The following is a 26024-nucleotide window of genomic DNA, read 5'->3' on the forward strand; positions in this document are numbered from 1 at the left end:
GTTTTTTGACGAATTTTGTAACTGCGGCGGGACGTGGTTAACAGCCGGTTATTTAGCTAGTCACGTGTGTGAAGCCGCCTAAAAAGCACACCCAAGGTGGTGGACGCATCGGCTGTCGTTCGATCCGGAGTCGGCACGCCTCCCCGAATCCCGGAAGCGACGTGGTAACGGTGTGCCCCTATTTCTTTCTTTCTTTTCTTTTTCCTTATTAAAAATGTACCTCTTCTCCTGCAGTTCTGACTCTTACTTTATCAAAAAGCACTGAAACTGAGTAGTACACTTGTTGCGTCACACTGGAGGCCCAGTGTATGGAGGGGACTGGCAGAATCGAAAATGTAGCTACAGTTACAGCAGAGGTAAAAAAAGAGTGATGTGTGTGGGTAAGGAAACAATGAAAGAATGTCGAATGGTGAAATCCATACCACCAGCAACCGGTACTGCATTGTGCGCTGGATTCGAAACAAAAACATCCGACGAACGATCCTCAGTTACGACGAAAAATAAAAAGGAGAGCACATATCGCAGCACAGTGCAAAGGGTCATGACGAAACTCTCAAATAGCTTAATCATCCAGGTATGACTTCTCGTACTGATTAAGGCATATCCTACGTTCAATTGTTCATTGTTCTAACATTGTCTTTTAATTCTAGTTCCTTCTACCCGTGATGATCCAGCTGCATGGAGGGTTGTGAAGCACACTCCATTAATAATTGAAGAAATATTTGTTGATTATCAGTACACGCTTATTGAGTTCGGTCGAGGAAGCACTGGGCGAGTGGGGATCGACCATCACTCTTTACAAGAACAATATTAAATGGCATTTATTTCAAAATACAGATTCACTTAGAGCACAGAAACATATAGGATTCAAGATAATGATTTCATTTCTTTTCTTTTCTTTTTTTTTTTTTTGCTGAAGAGAACTACCTTGATTAAGACAATAAGATTATAGAATCAGCCAGCTACATTTAAAGTCAACAGTAGATGTCAAGAGCAGCAAAGGCTGAATGAATAACTTCGTCAGTCTCGGGAAGAAGAGAAACACGTCAAGTAGGAATTAATAATGAATACACTGAATGAGGTATTTAATTCTGAGAACAGTAAATGTCGTAAAATCGGGCATTAAGTTCCTAGAGCAATTCAGGAAGTGGACGTGTCGAAACAACATTGGCTCTGACGTCACAGCGAAGCGGGACGCCTCACAATTGCTCGTCCGAGAGAGTCTGATTAGCAGCTTCTAAAACACACATAATATGCAAGAAAAAAAAAAACAAGAGAAAAGGTACACACAAATATTGCAACAGCGATATGTCAACTCCAGTTCCTCTCAGGTTAAGTAAATGATTCTGTCTCTCACAATATTAATTCAAGGAATTGGAACCGACATTTACACTAATGAAATGTCCATTATGATTATCCGGGCTGTTATGCCGCGGTCGGTTGATGAATTTTGTCCCAATTCCCAACGTTTCGTCCCCGTCTGCGGGAGACATATCAAGGGGGTCTGTAGTTCGATGGAAGGTCCAACACGCCCGCTGGCTCGCTACTGGTGTGTGAATTATATGATTATCCATTCCACAAAGGTCGCGGGGAGCGCCGCGTCTGTAGATTGTAGTTCGCGACAGATGTCCTTCCATTGGGTGGTTGATAAATATTGAAAAGCCCGGTACAGTTCTAAAGGTAGGCCATCAGAGCCTGGAGATTTATTTGCCGCCACTTTACCAATGGCGCCAATCACTTCGTCGTCCGAACTTTCTTCCACCAAAGCCTCCTGCATTGCCAGGGATAATGGTGAGAAACATCGGCCATCTCCGTCGGATCAGGAGCCTCAACTGAATAAAACTGGGCTTTATGGTTGTGGGACGATGTTCCTACGTCGTGTTGTGAAGAAAGGTGACGACCGTCCTCCATGTCAATTGCGTGTATCAGCGCTTTTCGCCGTCATGTATGTTCGGAAGTACATAGAACATAGACTACCAGTGCCTATAGGTGGCGTCACGTATGAGCGATGATCTGAGCCTTAGCACGGTGAGTGGCCGTCTGTCGTTTCGGAGATGGCGCCACTGTCCCACAATACCTTGTAGTAGAAACGAAGTGCACGTCTGCGCCAAGCTGCGTGGTCTCGACCATAGTTTATCAACGTTCGTCGCAAGGGTGGTTGGGAGTAGTCCAGTCGTCGTAGGAACTTCAACAGACTATCCCTTCTTCATACTCGTTGTCAACGAAGGGTGACGGTACATACATAAGCCGAATGGACTGAGAAGGCGCAGGCTACAGTTCCATATCCTGTTTCTTAGCGGACGCAGTACTTGAAACCTAAATCCGATCAGTACGTCTGGAAGAATGACTCGCGGAGTGTGTGAAGCGAATTCGATGACCGTTAATACGTTCTCAAGTGTTCACCACTTACAACTCCCAGATTAGTGTCTTGCATTCCGGGCACAGACTGTGTCGTGGGAGCTGGTTGTTTGATGCCAGGCGGAACTGAAGTCATCTGAGGACATTAAATGGTCATGTCAGCCTTGGAAAAGCTGCGCGACTTCTTCTGCAAATAAACGTGAACGTTCGCGACTTCCGTCCGTGCCAGAAGGTGTGTATATGTTGATGAGCCTTATACCCAACACTATGAGCGCTATTTGTTGAGCCCTGGCGAGATCGTGAATATCGTCCACCACTATTCCTTCCCGTAGGAGTACAGTGACTTTGCATCTGTGTTGGCCATCAGCATCACCAAACATGGTGTGCGCTCCTTAGATCTGGGTGTCTCGTCACAGTCACCGACAGTGGGAAGGGATCAACACTGGTGGGGTGAAATCCCTAGATTGGTGTCCAGCACGACGTACGATGAGTCTTCTGCACAATCATCTGCTCAGTCGCCATGAGGCACAGCTGACTGTCGGTGGGTTATCTCAGCTGTGGCTGTCGGTGCAGACTCCGCCGTCACTACTGGCTGGTAATCTGTTGCAGGAATCTCCATGAGATCCCACCTTACAGAGGCGTTGGGAGGACTGAAGCTGTCGCCAGTGCGATCTACATTGTGTGGTGCTACTGTGGCCGATGTATCGCCGTCGCTACTGTCAGACTGTCCGCAATCCTTTTCAGACGTTTGTAGCCGGCAGTCATCTGACACAGCACGTTGGAATTTCTTATGTCTTTGCCGGGAATGCTGTTTGTGGTCGTGCGTTTCAGCATCCGAATGGGGGTGGATTTCTTCGACTGGTCTGTTATTGGCAAGAAAGGCTGCGGTCGGCACCACCCATGCATCAGTGCCCATCATCTCTTCCATAACCTCCTGCAAGATGGACTGGTAATCATCTTCTGAAAGACGTGCCGTCATAGTGGATGCGTCCTGTACTTCGGACTCCACCATGTCTGCCCTCTCAGGAGCGTCTACCTGACGAGTATGGCCAATGTCAGATGTGTTACCAGTGCGTAATTGTGGGGGGAGAATCGTGATCAAAGGATGGCCACAAACTCATCTGTCGGGATCTGAGCAAGTCGCCATTGCAGAAACGCTGAACTGATGTGTCCTTGGCTACATCCAGAGCATGTATATGGCTGTCTGTCGTACGTAATAATCGCCCTAGAGCTGCTACTGACGGAGTAGCCTACCACTTGTTTTGTCAATTCAATTTTAATCTGTCGTAACCTGTTGAGGAACTGGTGTATTGTAAAAGTGGTCTATTTTTCAGTCATGTGGCTGACCTCTTTGCCGTAAGATTGGGAAGCCACGGTGACATCGTCCAGAGGTATTCTGAATGGGAGTTCGAAGACTCACAGCGCACAGAGACTGGCCCAGTGTTTGAATTTAAGACTGTTTGCTTTTGCGTGCACGATTCTGTTGCACACCTCATACTGACGAACTTGATGTAGACGACACTGCTCATAATAGAGAGATGGATACCGAATATGTCTTGTGAATCACTTCTAATGTCGTCATGTATGAAACATTCAATTTCGGAAGTTGATGGTCGTGTGATCGGGTTGAAAAATTATCTTTATAGTGGTTTGTCTGTATGAATGTGACATGTTACATAAGCTGTGATGGACTCTGAGTTAGCGGCGACGAAGTAATAAAATACTACTAGCACATACGACTCTACAGAGAGGACATAACAGAGGACATCCGCTGTACTTCATTGCTGAGTGCATTATCCTGTTGGAACAATACGTCACCTTCCTACATCTACATGGATACTCTTCAAATCACATTTAAGTGGCTGGCAGAGGGTTCATCGAACCACCTTCACAATTCTCTATTATTCCAATCTCGTATAGCGCGCGGAAAGAATGAACACCTATATCTTTCCGTACGAGCTCTGATTTCCCTTATTTTATCGTGGTGATCGTTCCTCCCTATATAGGTATGTGTCAACAAAATATTTTCTCATTCGGAGGAGAAAGATGGTGATTGGAATTTCGTGAGAAGATTCCGTCGCAACGGAAAACGTCTTTCTTTTAATGATGTCCAGCCTAAATCCTGTATCATTTCTGTGACACTCTCTCCCATATTTAGCGGTAATACAAAACGTGCTGCCTTTCTTTGAACTTTTTCGATGTACTCCCTCAGTCCTATCTGGTAAGGGTCACACACCGTGCAGCAGTATTCTAAAAGAGGACGGACAAGCGTAGAGTAGGCAGTCCCCTTAGTAGGTCTGTTACATTTTCTAAGTGTCCTGCCAATAAAACTCAGTCTTTGGTTAGCCTTCCCCCACAACATTTTCTATGTGTTCCTTCCACTTTACGTTGTTCGTACTTGTAATACCTAGGTATTTAGTTGAATTTATGGTTCAAATGGCTCTGAGCACTATGGGACTCAACATCTTAGGTCATAAGTCCCCTAGAACTTAGAACTACTTAAACCTAACTAACCTAAGGACATCACACACACCCATGCCCGAGGCAGGATTCGAACCTGCGACCGTAGCAGTCCCGCGGTTCCGCACTGCAGCGCCAGAACCGCTAGACCACCGCGGCCGGCAGTTGAATTTATGGCATTTAGATTAGACTGCTTTATCGTGTAACCGAAGTTTAACGAGGTCGTTTTAGCACTCATGTGGACGACCTCACACTTTCATTATTTAGGTTCAACTGCCACTTGTCGTACCATTCAGATATCTTTTCTAAATCGTTTTGCAGTTTGTTTTGATCTTCAGATGACTTTATTAGTCGATAAACGACAGCGTCATCTGAAAACAACCGAAGACGGCTGCGCAGATCGTCTACCAAACCGTTTATATTGATGAGGAGGAGCAAAGTGCCTATAACACTACCTTGGGGAACGCCAGAAATCACTTCTGTTTTACTCGATGACTTTCCGTCAATTATTACGAACTGTGACCTCTCTGACAGGAAAGCAAAAATCCAGTCACATAATTGAGACGATATTCCATAAGCACGCAATTTCACTACGAGCCGCTTGTGTGGTACCGTATCAAAAACCTTCCGCAAATCCAGAAATACGGAATCGATCTGAAATCCCTTGTCAATAGCACTCAACACTTCACGTGAATAAAGAGCTAGTTGTGTTTCACAGGAACAATATTTTCTAAATCCTTGTTGACCATGTGTCAATAGACCGTTTTCTTCGAGGTAATTCATAATGAAAGAACGCAATATATGTTCTAAAATCCTGCTGCATATCGACGTTAATGATATGGGCCTGTGATTTAGAGGATTACTCCTACTACCTTTCTTGAATATCGGTGTGACCTGTGCAACTTTCCAGTCTTTGGGTACGGATCTTTCGTCGAGCGAACGATTGTATATGATAGTTAATTATGGAGCTAATGCATCAGTATACTCCGAAAGGAACCTAATTGGTATACAGTCTGGATCAGAAGACTTGCTTTTATTGAGTGATTTGAGTTGCTTCATTACTCCGAGGATATTTACTTCTACGCTATTTATGTTGGCAGCTGTTCTCGATTCGAATTCTGGAATATTTACTTCGTCTTCTTTTGTGAAGGCGTTTCGGAAGGCTGTGTTTAGTATCTCTGATTTGGCAGCACTGTCTCCGATAGTATCGCCATTGCTATCGCGCAGGGAAGACATTGATTGTTTCTTGCCGCTAACATACTTCTCATACGACAGAATCTCTTTGGATTTTCTGCCAGGTTTCGAGACAAAGTTTCGTTGTGGAAACTGTTATAAGCATCTCGCATTGAAGTCCGCGCTAAATTTCGAGCTTCGGTAAGAGATCGCTAATCTTGGGGATTTTGCGTCTGTTTAAATTTGGCATGTTTGTTTCGTTGATTCTGTAACAGTGTTCTAACCCGTTTTGTGTACCAAGGAGGATCAGCTCGGTCGTTTGTTAGTTTATTTGGTATAAATCTCTCAACTGCTGCCGATACTATTTCTTTTAATTTAAGCCACATCTGGTCTACACTTATATTGTTAATTTGGATGGAGTGGAGATTGTCTCTAAGGAAGGCGTCAAGTGAATTTTTATCTGCTTTTTTGAATAGGTATATTTTTCGCTTATTTTTCGAGGATTTGGGATTACAATATTCAATCTCGCAACGACAACCCTGTGTTCACTAATCCCTGAATAGGTTTTGATGCTCGTTATTAACTCAGGATTATTTGTTGCTAAGAGGTCAAGTGTGTTTTCCCAACCGTTTACCATTCGCGTGGGCTCAAGAAACTAACTGCAAGAACGGCAAAAGAACGAGTCTAACAACATTCTGCACGTAACGAGCGCTCTGGTTTGCATCCCCCGGATATACAAAGGATGAACATAAGTTGTAGCTTATCGCGCCCAGGCCGTAAGGCCTGGGGAGGGAGAGTGTGTCTTGGACGAATGCACAGCGCTCACCAGATGTACGTCGCACACACAATCGAACATCACTTGCATGTAGGCAGGATCTGCTTTCAGTGTTGAAGTTCACCGTGTGCAGTCGATGCTGCGGCGTGAGTGGAAGACGGGATAGAGGCGTGCGTGCTCATAGTCTCACTGCTAATAACCCGTTCGTAGCAGTTCGTGTTGACAAGTCTGGGCACACAAACCATCTTATCTGTGCTACGATGGCTGTACGATATTCCACTGCTGTCCTGCAATACGACACTCCTGGCGGAAGTCGGTGCTGCGTGGATGTCTAGAATCTCGTATACAGGTGTGAGAATGTGCACGTGACCACTGACACCACCGTCGATGCACAGCTGACGCAGCACGTCCAATTTGCCACTCGGAAGGCCGCTGTTTGACCCCTTCCAAACTCGCTCAGTTGGCTGTAGAGACCACGATTGCGTCTCCTTGGCACGCTTGCCTGCTTGCTTCACTCGTTTGCACCACGTTGACCCTTCTGGCCGTGAGCATTCTCTATTAAAGGGTGGACACAGATGGCGCTCTGGTAGCTATGCAACTATGCTATTGGTTGGCGGAGCACGTTGAAATCATTATCAGTACTCCTATTATCCCCCAGTTGGCATGTGACGTCATCGGATCAAAATCGACGTCGTCTTTCCAGGTGTACTAATTTCTTCTACGGCAGTGTGTATCAACTAATTCGTAAGCTTGCGTACAGTCTGTATCTATAATCGGAAATGCAAATTATATTTTATTGGAACACTCTGTTTGTCAGGGAGACAGGACATGGATGCAGTTGCTCCTATTTCACACCTTGTGCTCCATTAGTCACTGGTCTGCAGGATTCCTGATGAGGAAGTACTCAACAGAATCGCGTTGAAAGGGAATTTATGGCGTAAGCTTGATATAGTCCGCACCTCGTGGTCGTGCGGTAGCGTTCTCGCTTCCCACGCCCGGGTTCCCGGGTTCGATTCCCGGCGGGGTCAGGGATTTTCTCTGCCTCATGATGACTGGTTGTTGTGTGCTGTCCTTAGGTTAGTTAGGTTTAATTAGTTCTAAGTTCTAGGGAACTGATGACCATAGCTGTTAAGTCCCATAGTGCTCAGAGCCATTTAAGCTTGGTATAGGATGGGATCGGTTGATCAGTTGCTAGGACAAATCTTGGTGCTCCAGGAAATACTCGACTTGGTTATGGAGACAGAAGTGGAGCCTGAAAGTTGTAAAGAAACTCTCCTCGAGCCTTGACTATAGAAAGCAACTACATGTAGATGAAGGTTGCTACGTTTAGGCACAGATAAAGAAAATTCCATAGGAGACAATTGCGTGAAGAGCTTCACAAACTGAAAACTTGACTGTTAACTATTACAAAAACAACAGAAAAACCTGGTAGCTTTTCTGAATTAAAAAGTTGGATACAAATCAACATATTTCCTGACTATCGGATAATCTATTTCGCCCTCTTATAGCATAACAATGTTTCAGTATGAAGATTTCATGACGTAACAGCAATGCACCCATCAGTTTTCAACAGGGAACTACCAAAAGAACAGCAACATATCCGATAATTGAATATTTTTGTGGTGAAAAACAGGTCACAGTAAAATAGTCTATCGCATTAGGACGTACTGTATAATCGAAATTGTTTGAAACTAATCAAGTACAAATTCATCAGTTTAATAAAGAGAGTTAAAATATAAATACCTTAATTTTTGAAGATATTACATGAAGATTATTTTTGCACGCAGGTCAGCGGGTTCTCTTGTCCTTTTCACTCTACTTTTCCACAATAAAAGTTTTGGAGAGAATCCTTTCGTTGCATACGTTGGCCAGGGCGTCTTGATGATGGTTTCTTGCATGCTGGCACACTTCGTCGGAAACCATCTCGGCAGACGATTTACGCACTGCCTGGCATTACTAATTGGCGCCGTCGTTTCTTTTATTCTCGTGGCGCTGACAACAGGTACCGAACTGCTATAACTCTTCCTACTGAATGAAAAACGTTTTTCTATTTACCAAATTTTTCTATGTATGGCCTTGTTGTTCTTATAATAACTAAGAAATAATTTCACTTTTGACAAAAATATGACCTACAAATTATTAAAATTTTCTGCTATATTTGGTGTTAATTTAGCTCAACTAAAAAAAATCCAAAAGGCAACAACTTTATCTACGTACAGAATACCAACTACTTGCACTGGACTTGCGGTCAAACTTATAATCTGCTGTGCGCAAAATATAGTAACATCTCACTTATCTTCCATTAGGAAAAGGTAACTCACAAAAACCTGAAATGTAGTCTACTATCAATTTGGCAGACTATACGTTACTGAATACAGATGAAGTTAAGCCTCAGAATCTCTGCACCGATACGTTTCTTACGTTTCTGACTATAGATGAAATACTTACCCATCAATAGTTAACCTATTCGCCACACGTGAAACAATGACGGTGTATTACATATGATGATGATGTTGGTTTATGGGGCGCTCAACATCGTGGTCCTCAGCGCCCGTACAATTTCCAAATCTTTCCATTTCCAGTGTCGGCACTGCCCGAATGATGATGAGATGATGACGACAACCAGCCCCCGGACGGAGAAAATCCCCGTCCCGGCCGGGAATCGAACCCGGGACCCCGTGATCCAAAGGCAGCAACGCTAGCCACTAGACCCCGAGTTACGGACGGTGTCTTACATGTTCTCATCACTCACAATAGAAACAATTCTTTACAAACTAGACAATTTATGCAACAGCGTTACAAAGAGTGAAAACATAAATATTTCTCCACGTTTTCAGTGACCACACAGAAAATCTCCACATTAAGAAAAAGTTCATACATCTCATGTGCATGTACTCGTAATATCGTGTTGTTGTGTCACACCCTGAAGAGAGAAAAAGAGACAGGATGAAACAGATTCGATGAAAAAGCCTTAGGAAACTGAGTAGTAATAAAATGTTGTTATCGACTGAGTTGCTTCCGGACACTGTAGTGTTTTACTAGGTGCGGTACTATGCTCGAGCTTTTCTTTTATCTGAGAACCGGCTCACACAGCCATTTATAGTGATCAGTACAGCTTCACGTGCAAATCAATCGCAGCGCAAGTTATTTCTACCACACGCAGGATCCTTTTATGCCGTCATTGTCGGTTCTCCATTGAGAGTTCCCTGATGTTTTATGTAGGTTAAACATTGAGGCTATTCCTGCGATTGTTGTTGCCCTTCTTTCCTGTTTTGCTTCCCATTCCTATTTCCCTCAAGTCTTCTGCTGCTAATCGGAGTTGCTAAAACGCAGGCGCGGCCATTTCGTAGACGTTCGAAGTGTATATTTTGCCTGAGCGCCTGGATCTTTGAGTTTTGCGAGAACTGCACGTTTTTGTACAAAGATACAGCAGTCTCGCCGACGCGTTCATGAAGATGTTGAACGTCCTCAGTTTTATGCCAGATCTCAGAAGTGAGACCGCGGTACAAAAGTGGCGCTATCATTATCGCTCGGTTTTATAAGGTTCGAAGTCTCATGACACGCTTTTCAGCGGTGCTGCCCAAAACCGTCACAGCATACTCAAGTACAGGAGGGAACAGTGCCTTGTACAGTACTACGGCGAAGTGTGGACGCAATGTCGAGCTTGGATTCACACCAGTTACAAGGTGGTGGTTCTTCCATGAGCCTTTTTCCTGATGTCAGGGATGTGTTGTCATTACGTTAGACACTTGTCCTGTTTGACGCCAAGGTAGCTTGCTGTACCTTCCCAGGGCACTACGCTTCGGAGAACTCTGATTTGTTGAAGCGCCGCTGGAATTCGTTGGAAGCTGATGATGATGGACTAGGTTTTGGCCGCAGCCACTGGACGGCTCAGGCAACGAAGTTATTACAGGAGCCCTGTAGATGGCTCTAGAAAATGAGTGGGCCCATTCTGGCTGCGCACATACAGCCCAATATGTACCTGATCAGTTCTTGGTGAGTCGGCAGCGTACAGAATGTGCAAGATCATCTCGGCAGTCGATCCCTGTGGTAAACCTCCACGGGATGACGTTCAGTGGATGTGCTGTTTTGCGGCCTCACGCGGAACGTGCAGTCTGGCAGGTAGTTTTGGAGGAGAGACGTGGGGCACTGGGGCGACGAGCTAGTATAGGAGTCCGTCACGCTACATGCTGTGCAAACATTTCAGGAAGACGGATCCAAAGTATTCGTGGCGACCAATGGCGTCGAAAACGTCCTCCACTAAGGGCAGACTCTGCTGTTTCTTCTAATGACCGCGCTGAAATCAGAGCTGCTGTCTGGGTGATAGGCCTCTGCTTCGACGTGGCGTATAATATGACAGAGATAGATTCTTTCAACGGTCGTCGAGAGTGCTGGTAATGGACTAACAGGTCCGCAGCTATTCGCCAGTTGAAGGTCATTTCCAGTCTCGGATATGGCTGGCATCTCGGCATTTGCACTCTGCAGGATAACAATCAGACCAGAGGATTTCAAAGAAGACAGCTGCAGGCTGTGTGACGGAGTGGCCGAGCGGTTAAAGGCGCTACAGTCTGGAACCGCACGACCGCTAAGGTCGCAGGTTCGAATCCTGCCTCGGGCATGGATGTGTGTGATGTCCATAGGTTAGTTAGGTTTAAGTAGTTCTTAATTCTAGGGGACTTATGACCACAGCAGTTGAGTTCCATAGTGCTCAGAGCCATTTGAACCATTTTTTTGTTAGCTGCTTTAGGACAATGTTGGCAATGTCGTCCGGTCCAGCCGCTTTCTTGGTTTTGTGCTGACAGGGTGAAGCTGCCAGCTCTTCAGGTGGCACGGGCTGAATCTTGTAACCCTTGTAACGGACTGCGAGACATAGTCACAGCCGTTAAGCTATCGTGGCGATTTTATTTTCATTCACAGCACTTCCTATGTGTCGAAATTTGGCAGCAATTGTGTCTCTAAGGATGTTGGATTTTTCTTTAGGTTCGCAGACGACACTTTGGTCAACATAGAGTTGTGGAATTCTCTGCTTTTGTGTCGGGAAACTCTTTGTTGTTCTCTATGTTGACTGATCTTCGAGTTGTAGACATGCGGTTACGTTGAATCAGTCTCTGTTACTACTTGCCTCCACCGCTCCCTTTATTTCACGGCAGAGGCGTTTTAGCAATCTCTTTTGTCATAGGTTCTCTCGTGAACTGCCACAGCTTACAGGATATCAGGCGGCAACTGTAGCGAGTTTTGTCCTGCGCTGCTCAGCAGTCATGACGTGTGAGTCTACAGTCCACCGAGGCGCATTTCGTGCATGGGTGCGGACGCGGTTGGGAACACCCTCCTCTGAACGGCTCGTGTCTGCATCTGCGTCTATAAGGGACAGTCAAATGAAAACGAGACAGTTGAAAAAAAAAACTAAACTGTTGATTATTTCAAATGTAATCACCATATCTGTTAATTCATTTATCCCACTGTGACGCAAGACGATCAATGGTCACTCGCGGGGTAGCCGTGCGGTCAAAGGCGCCTTGCCACGGTTAGCGCGGTTACCCTCGTCGGAGGTTCGAGTCCTCGCTAGGGGCATGTGTGTGTGTGTGTGTGTGTGTGTGTGTGTGTGTGTGTGTGTGTGTGTGTGTGTTGTCCTTAGCGTAAGTTAGTTTAAGTTAGGTTAAGTGGTGTGTAAGTCTAGGGGCTGATGACCTAAGCAGTTTGGTCCCATAGGAACTTACCACCACCGATCTACCTATCTACCTACCTACCTACCTACATCCATACTCCGCAAGCCACCTGACGGTGTGTGGCGGAGGGTACTTTGAGTACCTATATCGGTTCTCCCTTCTATTCCAGTCTCGTATTGTTCGTGGAAAGAACGATTTTCGGTATGCCTCTGTGTGGGCTCTAATCTCTCTGATTTTATCCTCATGGTCTCTTCGCGAGATATACGTAGGAGGGAGCAATATACTGCTTGACTCCTCGGTGAAGGTATGTTCTCGAAACTTCAACAAAAGCCCGTACCGAGCTAGTGAGCGTCTCTCCTGCAAAGTCTTCCACTGGAGTTTATCTATTATCTCCGTAACGCTTTCGCGATTACTAAATGATCCTGCAACGAAGCGCGCTGCTCTTCTTTGGATCTTCTCTATCTCTTCTGTCAACCCTATCTGGTACGGATCCCACACTGGTGAACAATATTCAAGCAGTGGGCGAACAAGTGCACTGTAACATACTTCCTTTGTTTTCGGATTGCATTTCCTTAGGATTTTTCCAATGAATCTCAGTCTGGCATCTGCTTTACCGACGATCAACTTTATATAATCATTCCATTTTAAATCACTCCTAATGCCTACTCCCAGATAATTTATGGAATTAATTGCTTCCAGTTGCTGACCTGCTATATTGTAGCTAAATGATAAACGATCCTTCTTTATTTGTATTCGCAGCACATTACACTTGTTTACATAGAGATTCAATTGCGATTCCCCGCACCATGCGTCAATTCGTTGCAGATCCTCCTGCATTTCAGTACAATTTTCCAATGTTACAACCTCTCGATATACTACAGCATCATGCGCAAAAAGCCACAGTGAACTTCCGATGTTATCCACAAGGTCATTTATGTATATTGTGAATAGCAACGGTCCTACGACACTCCCCTGCGGCACACCTGAAATCACTCTTACTTCGGAAGACTTCTCTCCATTGAGAATGACATGCTGCGTTCTGTTATCTACGAACTCTTCAATCCAATCACTCAGTTGGTATGATAGTCCATATGCTCGTACTTTGTTCATTAAACGACTGTGGGAAATTGTATAGAACGCCTTGCGGAACTCAAGAAACACGGCATCTACCTGGAAACCCGTGTCTGTGGCCCTCTGTGTCTCGTGGACGAATAGCGTGAGCTGGGTTTCACACGATCGTCTTTTTCGAAACCCATGCTGATTCCTACAGAGTAAATTTCTAGTCTCCAGAAAAGTCATTATACTCGAACATAATTCTACAACTGATCGACGTTAGAGATATAGGTCTATGGTTCTGCACATCTGTTCGACGTCCCTTCTTGAAAACGGGGATGACCTGTGCCCTTTCCCAATCCTTTGGAACGCTACGCTCTTCTAGAGACCTACGGTACACCGCTGCAAGAAGGGGGCAAGTTCCTTCGCGTACTCTGTGTAAAATAGAACTGGTATCCCATCAGGTCCAGCGGCCTTTCCTCTTTTGAGTGATTTTAATTGTTTCTCTATCCCTCTATTTCGATATCTCCCATTTTGTCATCTGTGTGACAATCTAGAGAGGGAAGTACAGTGCAGTCTTCCTCTGTGAAACAGCTTTGCAAAAAGACATTTAGTATTTCGGCCTTCAGTCTGTCATCCTCCGTTTCAGTACCATTTTGGTCACAGAGTGTCTGGACACCGATCAATGATTTCATGGAAAAATATTTGCAGCTGCATACGGAACCATAATTGTACCCAGGCATGCACCTCTTCGTCAGAAGCAAATCAACATGCCATTTTTCAGGGCTCCAAAATATGAAAACCACACTGGAAGAGATTGAGAATGTATGAAGGACATGTAAGGGATTTCCAGCGCAACTTCTGCGGCGTTCCGGGAACAGCCTTGGCAACGTGTATTTGGTTTTCATTTTGAGTTCCCCTTGTACACCACCGAATCATTTTAATGTGATCGCTATTTTAGACGTCAAAGTGCAATAACCGCTCACAGACGGCGGTGGCAGCACTAGCAGTGGAGGGTATACAAATCGTATCGGGAAGACAGGGACATCAATGCAGTCATCGTCATAATACGGAAACGGAGCCATTTATTTAACGTCCAGAAGGGTACGATCGTTGGCTCTCGGGTCAGAGATAGAAACATTTCCAAAAAGGCTCAGATTGTAAACTGTCTGCCTGCTGCTCTGGTTAAAGTATACCGTATACAGCAAACCGGCGCTATGAAAAACCAGCGTCAAGGTGTACCATCGGCCACACATGACAGGGCTGAATGACGGCTGCGGAAACGTGTACGGGCGAACTGATGTGCAACTGTTGGTCACCTGACTGCCAAGATGAACCAAGGGGTTGCCAACAGAGTCTCCTCAACACCGTTCAGCGAACGTTGCTGCGTATGGGCCTCCGCAGGGGGTGCCTGTTTCAGTCACCCATACTGACTGCTCTTCATTGGCGACGAACGGTGGAATTTTCACGCCAGAACCGCAACAATACATCCAATGAGTGGCGAGTGGCGACAGGTGGCCTTTTCTGATGAATCACGCTTTATACACTATCGGCGGTTTACAGCGCTCGTTTAGGCAGATGCTGGGCTGGTCCTCACATTCTGCCTCAGACGAATTAATCCACGAACAGCTGCAATACGCTAAGACACGAATCACAGGCAGAAGGCGCACACGAGTTCCCTCCTCTACCTTACCTTGGCTATTATGGTGTCAGAACAGTCATCCTGCCGTATAGTTAAATAATAAAATTTTTTAAAAAGTACGAAATTCTGAAATTGTGAACTCCGTACAAGACGGGATAAATGTTAGAGAAATGAAAGAAGATGAGCCTGCTGAAAGTGTTTTGTACACTGGGATGGCAAAAAACATGGGATACCTCCTAATATCACGTCGGACCTCCTTTTTCCCGACGTAGCGCAGAAACACGACCTGGCATGGACATAACAAACCGTTGGGATTCACCTGCTGAAATATAGAGCCATACTGTCTCTATAGCTGTCCATAATTGTGGAAGTGTTGTTGGTGCAGCATTTTGTGCATGAACCCACCTTTCGATTCTGTCCCACAAACGGTCGATGGGATTCATGTCACCAAATCAGTCGCTCGCATTGTCCAGAATGTACTTCGAACCATTTGCAAAAAGTGTGGCCCGGTGACATGGCACGTTGGGTTGCATGCATAAAAATTCCATCGTTGATGTCGATGAATGGTTGACGATAGTCTCCAAGCGGCCGAAAATAACCATTTACAGTTAGTAATCGCTTCAGCTGGACGAGAGGACCCAGCCCATTCCATACAAACACAGACCATATCATTATGAGGCACTACCAACTTGCACAGTGTCTTGTCGACAACTTGGGTCCATGGCTTCGTGGGGTCTGAGCCACAGGCGAACCCTACCGTCAGCTCTTGCCAACTCAAATCGGGACGCATTTGCCCTGGGCACGGTTTTCCAGTCATCTAGAGTCCAACCGAAACGGTGACGAGCCCAGTTGAGGCACTGCAGGCGATGTCGTGCTGTTAGCAAAGGCACTCGCTTCGGTTGTCTGGTGCCACAGCCGATTAACGCCAAATTTCACAGCACTGTCCTAACGAGTACTTTCGTCGTACGTCCCACATTTATTTCTGCAGTTATTCCACGTACTGCTGTTTGTCTGTTAGCACTGACAACCCTATCCAGACGCCGCTATTCTCGGTCGTTAAGTGAAGCTGTCGGCCACTGCTTTGTCTGTGATGAGTAGTAATGTTTGAAGTTTCATGTTCTCGGCAAGCTCTTGACACCGTGGATCTCGGAATATCGAATCCCTTAATAATTTCCGAAACGGAATGTCTCATACTTGTAGCTCCAACTATCATGACTCGTCCAAAGTCTGTTAATTCTCGTCGTGCGGCCATGATCATGTCGGATACCTTTTAACACGAATCATCTGAGTACAAAAGAAAGCTCTGCCAATGCACTGCCCTTTTATACCTTGTGCACCTATTATTATCTCCATCTGTGTATGGGGATACCGCTATCCCACGACTTGTATCACCTTAGCGTATATCAGATTACACGTTTTCTTCCAAATCTGAAGCTTCTGCTTACTTTCTTGCCAGCCATAAAAAACTTCTAAGAACCTGTAACAACTTCAAAATTCTCTTAACCGTCTTGAAACTTTGCCAGCTTTTTTTTCTCATTCACCACAACATAATGGTAGAAAAGTTACTCTTAAACAGTTATGTGGCGGGGCTAGGAGCGGGCGTCATGAGGCGGCGGCTTTGACCAAATACAGAACGCCTTATAACCACCAGCGAGGAAAGTAGCACCATTCTTGATATACTACGGCCTCCCTACCCTACTCTCTGTTATTTATAACATGATTTGTATTTGGTTCGCGCCGCCGCTTGGTTTTGAAGGAAAGGCCATCCTTGCTTCTCCACGGGTTATTCAATTTCTCTTGTGGACAGCCATCACCATCATTACAGAATCACTCTTTGGGTGAGATAACGCTACTCTGAATACTAAGGCATGCTACGTTAACGAACGTGGTGGCTTGTTTTTTCATGACAACGTATCGTGGGTTTAGAGCATAAACTCGACAAGTTCAGCTAACGCGCTTTCCTTAGGTGTATAGTCTGCTGGCCTATCATATCTGCTGGGCCATCAAATCACACCCCGACAAGAATAGTGACACAACTAAAAAATGCAATCGTTGGGATAAATCCACTCAAAGAATGCTATAAAACTTGCACTGGCCGGCCGCGGTGGTCTAGCGGTTCTAGGCGCCCAGTCCGGAACCGCGCGACTGCTACGGTCGCAGGTTCGAATCCTGCCTCGGGCATGGATGTGTGTGATGTCCTTAGGTTAGTTAGGATTAAGTAGTTCTAAGTTCTGGGGGACTGATGACCACAGCTGTTAAGTCCCATAGTGCTCAGAGCCATTTGAACTTGCACTGAAGTAGTATAAGCTTCCTTTAAATTTTAAGTACAAATTTTAGATAGTAAATTCCATATATTTTTTATAACAGTAGAATGACCATGTAATTGTGTCGTCGTCGAATGTGAGGTGTTATCAGGTAATTATTAATCAGTTCTTTGATTTGTGTCACTTTGCTAACTTTTATAAAAACTGTTTTTTCTTACAAGCTCTCGTGTAATACTTTTACCACTTTTCCACACACCAAGTAATTTTTTTTTACTTACTGTAGTATGACATTAGATACTTCATCAGGAGAATTAGTATTCAAGTTAGAACAAAAAACGGAAAAGTTGAAATGGTTTTACTAGAAACATAAAAATGCAAAATTATTATTTATGCCAATTACTACAGTATAATGTGGAACATGAATTAGGTACAATTTAAGGAACGCAATATACTAAAATAAATAATGATAAATCAAAATGGTTCATATGGCTCTGAGCACTATGGGACTTAACTTCTGAGGTCATCAGTCCCCTAGAACTTGGAACTACTTAAACCTAACTAACCTAAGGACATCACACACCTCGATGCCCGAGGCAGGATTCGAACCTGCGACCGCAGCGGTCGAGCGGGTCCAGACTGAAGCGCCTAGAACCGCCCGGCCACTCCGGCCGGCAATGATAAATGAACTTATATACTGTGGGAATACCACTCGCTGAGAAGAGGTATTTCATATGAACTTTCATTAGAGCAGAAATTTCAGTATTCTTTTGTATGCTGCAACGCATGAAATTTCGTAATCTTTACAACAGCTGTAATCATCAAAACATTGTCTGTTCCTTCAGACATGCATGCATTTATGAAATGTATTGTAATGTAAGATGCAGACACTGTATAAACACAGACACTGTAATAAAATTCAAATGGCTCTGAGCACTATGGGACTCAACTGCTGAGGTCATTAGTCCCCTAGAACTTAGAACTAGTTAAACCTAACTAACCTAAGGACATCACAAACATCCATGCGCGAGGCAGGATTCGAACCTGCGACCGTAGCGGTCTTGCGGTTCCAGACTGCAGCGCCTTTAACCGCACGGCCACTTCGGCCGGCAGACGCTGTAATAATCACTGATATTAAAAACTACATTCAACTTACCTTATACAGCGTGGCAAGAGTGCTACCCTTTTTAAATGATCCATACACACCTCCCACTCTTCTTGCCGTGGCGAATCGTGAAGTAGCCTACAACAACAAAAAATGGTTCGAATGGCTCTAAGCACTATGGGACTTAACATCTGTGGTCATCAGTCCACAATACTTAGAACTACTTAAACCTAACTAACCTAAGGTCATCACATACATCCATGCCCGACGCAGGATTCGAACCTGCGACCTTAGCATCAGCGCGGTTTCGGATTGAAGCGCCTACAACAACAAAACTGACACAACTGCCGTGAGGTGGACGAAGCGCAAGATAGACACCTGAAGTGTTTCGTGCACTTTGCGGCACTTCACACGTGTTTTTTAGTGACAAACTAAAAACAGCCGTTTTTTGACTTGTGTCACTTTTCTTGCCAGGATGCGATATGTGATTCGCAACTAGATAACGACTGCTCATCTCTGACGTTGTAAGATCAGACCGCACACTTTTATTCTTATCTGTCTTCTTACCAGAGTCGTTCAACGGTTAATGTAGTTGGCTCATAGGATCTAGTCTACAAATAATAGCGCACGACTTGGAGTTGGTAGCGCCGCGTAAAACTCCTGATGGAATAATATACACATATACAAATTTTTTGCATCACCTCGGTTCCGAGAGTTGCGGAACCTGTTCAGAAAATTTGAATAGAGACCTTCAGAGGTGGTGGTCCAGATTGCTGTACACACCGGTACCTCTGATACCGAGTAGCACGTTCTCTTGCATTGATGCATGCCTGTATTCGTCGTAGCATACTATCCGCAAGTTCATCTAGCCACTGTTGGTCCCACTCCTCAACGGCGACTCGGCGTAGATTCCTCAAAGTGGTTGATGCGTCACGTCGTCCATAAACAGCCCTTTTCAATCCATCCCAGGCAGTTTCGATGGGGTTGATGTCTGGAGAACATACTGGCCACTCTCATCGAGCGATGTTGTTATCCTGAAGGAAGTCATGATGTGCACGATGGGGGCGCGACTTGCATGAAGCCGAATGCTTCGCCCATATGCTGCCGATATGGTTGCACTATCGGTCGGAGGATGGCATTCACGTATCGTACAGCCGTTACGGCGCCTTCCATGACCACCATCGGCGTACGTCGTCCCCACATAATGCCACCCCAAAACAGTAGGGAACCTCCACCTTGCTGCACTCACTGTATAGTGTGTCTAAGGCGTTCAGCCTGACTGGGTTGCCTCCAAACACGTCTCCAACGATTGTCTGGTTGAAGACACATCCGACACTCATCGGTGAAGAGAATGTAGTGCCAATCCTGAGCGGTCCGTTCGGCACGTTGTTGGGCCTATCTGTACCGCGCTGCATGGTGTCGTGGTTGCAAAGATGGACCTCACCATGGACGCCGGGAGTGAAGTTGCGCACATGCAGCCCACAGTTTGAGTAGTAACACGACGTCCTGTGGCTGCACGAGAAGCGTTCCTCAACATGGTGGGTGTTGCTGTCAGGGTTTCTCCTAGCCATAACCCGTAGGTACCGGTCATCCACTGCAGTAGTAGCCGTTGGGCGGCCTGAGCGAGGCACGTCATCTACAGTTCCTGTCTCTCTGTATCTCCTGAATGTCCGAACAACATCCCTTTGGTTCCGAGACGCCTGGACACTTCCCTTGTTGAGGGCCCTTCCTGGCACAAAGTAACAATGCGGACGCGATCGAACAGCGGTATTGACCGTCTAGGCCGTGTACCTCCTTCCTGGTGAAATGACCGGAACTGATTGGCTGTCGGACCCCCTCCGTCTAATAGGCGCTGCTCACACATGGTCGTTTACATCTTTGGTCGGGTTTAGTGACATCTCTGAACAGTCAAAGGGGCTGTGTGTGTGGTACAATATCCACAGTCAATGTCTGTCTTCGGGAATTCTGGGAACCGCGGTGATGCAAAACTTTTTTGATGTATGTATTTTATTGCCAAATAAATGATCTCAGTTACACCTGATTGCAATTTTTCAAGTAGTAGGCAGGTTGAATTACATGAAGTTCCCATTCCTCAAACATGAGCCGGCCGCGGTGGTCAAGCGGTTCTAGGCACGCAGTCCGGAACCGTGCGACTGCTACGGTCGCAGGTTCGAATCCTGCCTCGGGCATGGATGTGTGTGATGTCCTTAGGTTAGTTAGGTTTAAGTAGTTCTAAGTTCTAGGGGACTTATGACCACAGCAGTTGAGTCCCATAGTGCTCAGAGCCATTTGAACCATTTTTCCTCAAACATGTTTTAAATAACTACTAAGCATAAGTTTCAGGTTGCAGCATAAAGTTCAGGCCACAGTCACGGATCAGAGCTTAACGTATTGTACCGCTGAAGTTCACCAACTACAGTATTCATATAGTGAAGTATCTTAGCGTCTAAGCCATGTCGGTATGTAGCACAAAGTCTTCTTCCAAACTAGTTAGGTACTCTAACAAACTAACGTTCAGTTTTTGTTCGGTGGCTGCGAATGTGAGTCAGTCCAAATCAGCCCTTCAGAAAACAAAACACCTTGCAGTGTTAGAGCCTAGTGTCAACATAAACTTCACCACCTTAAACACTCGCGCGACATTTGTAAAATTTTCCTAATTGAGCTTTAGTGCGATCGGTTCAAGACCAGAGTTCAAAAACAGAGTTCAACAGCCTGTCTCACACCGTGAATTTTAACAGTTTCCGAGGCTGAAGAGATCCTGCTGACCATGAATCTGCTCCTCCTAGTGGAAAACAAGATAAGACCTCAAGTAGCTGAATGTGCCTCCTTTAATGTGATTGCTTACTCCAACTAGAGGCACAACAGATCAGTGTAAATTTTAGGAGAAGACCATTAGTTAAATTTGGAGAACAACTATACCACGCATACTACCACACATTTTTGATCTTTTCACGCGAGGCATTTTGAGATCTCACGTCGGCTGTAAATCTTTTGGTCCCTCTGAATCACAAACAGACAGGGTGACCCAAAATTCACCTAACATTTGAAAATTCAGTATTTTACGAAATGATGTAGGCAGAGAGGTAAAAATTGATAGACATGCTTGACATGACATGTGCACAAAATAACCAGCAGGTGGCGCTTCATGCGACACATAAGCAATAATTGGCGTATCAGCTGATTTTTAGCAAAGACGATGTTCTTTATAACAGATGCTCAGGATGTTGGCTGTCATTCACCAACGATATATGTATTCGAGGGACAATGTTCTGAACCACACTGTACTACATATCTGTAGGTATGGTGAGAAAATGCCGCCAGATGTTGCCTTTTAACATTCCTAATGATGTCGGACGATCACGGTAGACTTGCGACTTCAGGTAACCCCACAACCAATAATCAGACGGATTAAAGTCTGTGGCGTGGGAGGCCAAGCATCACGGAGGTGGCCGCTCAGCACCCGATCCTCACCAAACGATGTGCGCAAGAGACCTTTCACACGTGTAGCAACGTGGGGTGGAGCGTTATCCTGCCTGTAACTCTTAAGTTCCAGCAGGTGTTTATCGCCCGTGACGCTGTCAGTTTGAAAAACAGCACCCTACCTTTCCTCGAAGAAAAAGAACCGTTCATGATTGAGGTGATAAACCCACACCACTCCGTGACTTTTTCGTCATTCAGTGGGGTTTCCACGACAGTTCTAGAGTTTTCGGTAGCCCAAATTCTGGAATGTGAAATGGGATTCGTCGGTGCAACGACATGTGTTGGCCGGTTTCTGCACTTGTTTTCAGTTCCAATAAAACCCCATGTCATTCCCAGCATATGTGTGAGGGTTTATCTCTGTACCTACATTATACGTGAATTAGTGCATTTTCAAATGTTCACGGACCTTTGGTCTTCCTGTATATCAAACAAAGCTGTGAGGGCGGATCGTGAGTCGTGCTTGTCTAATTCAATCGGTAGAGTAATTGCCCCTGAATGGAAAAATGTCCCTAGTTCGAGTCACAGTCCAGCACACAGTTTTCATCTGCGAGGAAGTTTCAAAGCGAATATATCTAAATTTAATTCTACTGATTCTCATATTATGTCACTGTAAAGTGGCCTGCATGCATTTTTTCAGTAGTTCTATGAAATATTAAAAATTTTACATCACTTTTTATTAATCAAAACATAACGGAATTAAAGGCTGATGCCAGTGAGCATTGATTTATATCAATGGGGAAAGTTGAAAATTTGAACCAAACCGGAATTCCAATCGGGTCTCCTGTTTACTTGGAAGATGTGCTGACCACTACGCCATCTGGGCACAGTGGACACCACAACAACATGTATTACTCTATCACACCTCCCGTCAGACCCAAATTCTCAACTTTATACCACACACTACTGAAGTAGTGCCCCTGGTCATTAACTTCTTATTAACATATGTTTCGTGTCTGAATTGCTCAATGACTCGCCGAGATATTTTGGTTATACACTGAAGCGCTAAAGAAACTGGTATAGGCATGCGTATTCAAATACAGAAATATGTAAACAGGCAGAATACGGCGCTACGGTCGACAGCGCCTATATAAGACAACATGTGTCTGGTGCAGTTGTTAAATCGGTTACCTGCTGCTCCAGTGACAGGTTATCCAGATTTATGTGGGTTTGAACGTGGTGTTATAGTCGGCGAACAAGCGATGGGATACAGCATCTCCGAGGTAGCTATGAAGTGGGGATTTTCCTGTACGACCATTTCACGAGTGTACCGTAAATATAAGGAATTTGGTAAAACAGTAAATCTCTGAAATCGCTCCGGCCGGGAAAAGATCCTGCAAGAACGGGACCAACACGACTGAAGAGAATCGTTCAACGTGACAGAAGTGCAGCCTTCCCGCAAATTGCTGCAGGTTTCATAGCTGGGTCATTAACAAGTGTCAGCGTGCGAACCATTCAACGAAATATCGATATGGGATTTCGGAGCCGAAGGCCCACTCGTGTACCCCTGATGACTGCACTACACAAAGCTTTATGCTTCACCTGGACCCGTCAACACCGACACTGGACTTTTGATGAGTGGAAACATGTTGCGTGGTCGGACGAGTCTCGTTTCAAACTGTATCGAGTGGGTGGACATGTACAGGTATGGAGACAACCTCATGAATCCGTGGACACCGCTTGTCAGCAGGGGACTGTTCAAGCTGGTGGAGGCTAATAGTGTGGAGCGTGAGCAGTTGGAGTGATATGGGATCCTTGATATTTCTAAATACGACTCTAGCAGATGGCACATATATAAGCATCTTGTCTGGTCACCTGCTTCATATCCACTGTGGATTCTGACAGACTAGGGCATTTCCAGCAGGACAATGCGAGACCCCACATGTCCAGAATTGCTACAGTGTGGCTCCAGGAACACTCTTCTAAGTTTAAATTTAAACACTTCCGCCGTCCACCAAACTCCCCAGACATGAACATTATTGAGCATATATGGAATGCCTTGCAACGTGATGTTTAGAAGAGATCTGTACCCCCTCGTACTCTTAAGGATTTATGGACAACCCTGCAGGATTCGTGGTGTCAATTCCCTCCAGCACTACTTCAGACATTAGTCGAGTCCATGCCACGTCGTGTTGGGGCACTTCTTCTTGCTCGCGGGGACTCTACACGATATTAGGCGGGTGTATCAGCTTCTTTGGCTCTTCAGTGTGTACAACTGATGATGGTAGCTGCTGTTTGACAGAGTATGTGTCAGTAGCTGCTTGGATGTAACTGTAATTTAAGTGTTGCTCATTTGTGTAATTATATAAGTTCACTGGACAAAACATTTGTTACCTCTTGAGAAGATCACTGTGGTCGGTTTGATGTGCTGTGGATGGTGTGGAGCTGAAACCACGTGGTCATGTGTCCATCAGCCACTGATGTAAGTCATGGCAACCTCGTGATGTGTAGTTGCCACACTGTTGTATGGAATCAACACAGTAAAGTGGTCAACATGAAAATATCGTGCCTGGATGCTACCGTGATCACACGTTGAATGAAGCTGCCCATTTTGTTATTGTATCAACACGGACTGTCCAACGTGTCACTCCTTGTCAATGACAGCTGTTTTCAATCTGGCAGGAATTACTGCTGTCAGCGAAAGCAGATCCACCTCGATCAGTTAAAGAGTCAAAACTGCGAAGGGAACTGCTTACTGTATGGTTTCGGGTACCCCGAAAAGGCCATTGCTAAAAGCGGCACACAAGGCTGCAGGTATTCAGTGGGCCAAGCTACACAGAACAGCTGCCTCGGTCCATCACAGCACAGCACGACTCTCGGGCTCATCTAGTAACAGCAGCCATATCACGATAACACTATCTGTATACTTTTCCTGATAGAAAATAAAAGACTATGATAAATAAAAAATAGAACATAATGTGATATTTTTAAACAAATATATTCAAGTGTCAAAAACTGTTCAGGACTGAGATGTAATATATTTACGAAATCTTTTGTTTTATTTTCCAGTATCTTCTGAACAATGGCTCATAACCATTGGGTCTCTGATGATACAGTTCTTCTCCAGTTCGTCGTTATTACTTACTAACTTACAGGGCATGGAAATACATCCTACACGTTTACGCCAAACATGCATCGCCGTCGAATATTTAATTGTCTCTTGCGTCATGTGTGCAAATCCGTACCTTTCATACCTGGTATGTATCTATTTATTTATTTATAGATAACGAAAAATTATGATTGTGCAGTCATATTCTACTACACCAAGGCTGCACTGTGCTTGTCAAAAAATATTTTTTAGAAACAGCATCAGTTTAGTACCATTTGATCTGTTATAAGCGTATTAACGTAGAACCATATTTTCCGCACACGGACGTGAAACTCAAGGCAAAGAAAATATCAAACTGATTCGTTCCAGCAGCGAAACGCAGATGATATGTGTTCAGGTTCCTTAGCTTTTCACCTCAACAAACCTTTCGCTCGTGACTATACCAATAACGTGATTTACTTCCCGAATAATAACTAGTGACTCATAAAATAATGACCAAGAAATTTTTCATAAATATGGTAACAAATTAGTTAATGCTCTTGTTACAAACGTAAGTTTTCTTATAGATCCACATTGATCCACCAGTGATATAATCTTTTTGAGGTACTACCGCCTAAGAAGTTACACGAAACTGGATCTTCAGTTTTGAACTTTTCAACATTCCAAAGTTTATAAAACAGTCGAAGAAAATGTGTAGCACTGAAGAGAATATGCTTGTTCACTGTGTTCCATCCACAGGAATTAGCTGCTTATGCAGATCATATCACTTGGGAGACATGCTAAAATTTATTTACAGTGTGTTATTTGTAAGAAGATTACATATTGCATGGCTGTAGATTCAATAATCACTTTAGATCTACCGTGATTTTTATGGTCGAAGAATTGGTTAAATTGGCATTAATGTCACCAAAATGGATCAAAAACAGCAGAACTGAATATGCGATGATTTGAGCGTGGATTCTTTTCGCACCGTCCCGACTTCTGTAATAATGTCGAGGCTTTACT

General features: G+C 44.8%; 1 protein-coding gene across 1 annotated transcript in view; it reads left to right on the plus strand.

Moving 5' to 3' along the window:
- The window catches only part of LOC126252792 (solute carrier family 22 member 7-like), a 109234-nt gene extending 84120 nt beyond the window's left edge, over window positions 1-25114 (plus strand). Inside the window, exon 7 of the mRNA XM_049953728.1 lies at window positions 24980-25114. Within this exon, the coding sequence (XP_049809685.1) occupies window positions 24980-24989 (10 nt within the window). The 3' untranslated portion in view covers window positions 24990-25114. The remainder of the gene's footprint in view (window positions 1-24979) is intronic.
- Window positions 25115-26024: the final 910 nt, after the last annotated feature.

The sequence above is a fragment of the Schistocerca nitens genome, chromosome 4 (genome assembly GCF_023898315.1).
Source record: "Schistocerca nitens isolate TAMUIC-IGC-003100 chromosome 4, iqSchNite1.1, whole genome shotgun sequence".
Classification (NCBI taxonomy): Eukaryota; Metazoa; Arthropoda; class Insecta; order Orthoptera; family Acrididae; genus Schistocerca; species Schistocerca nitens.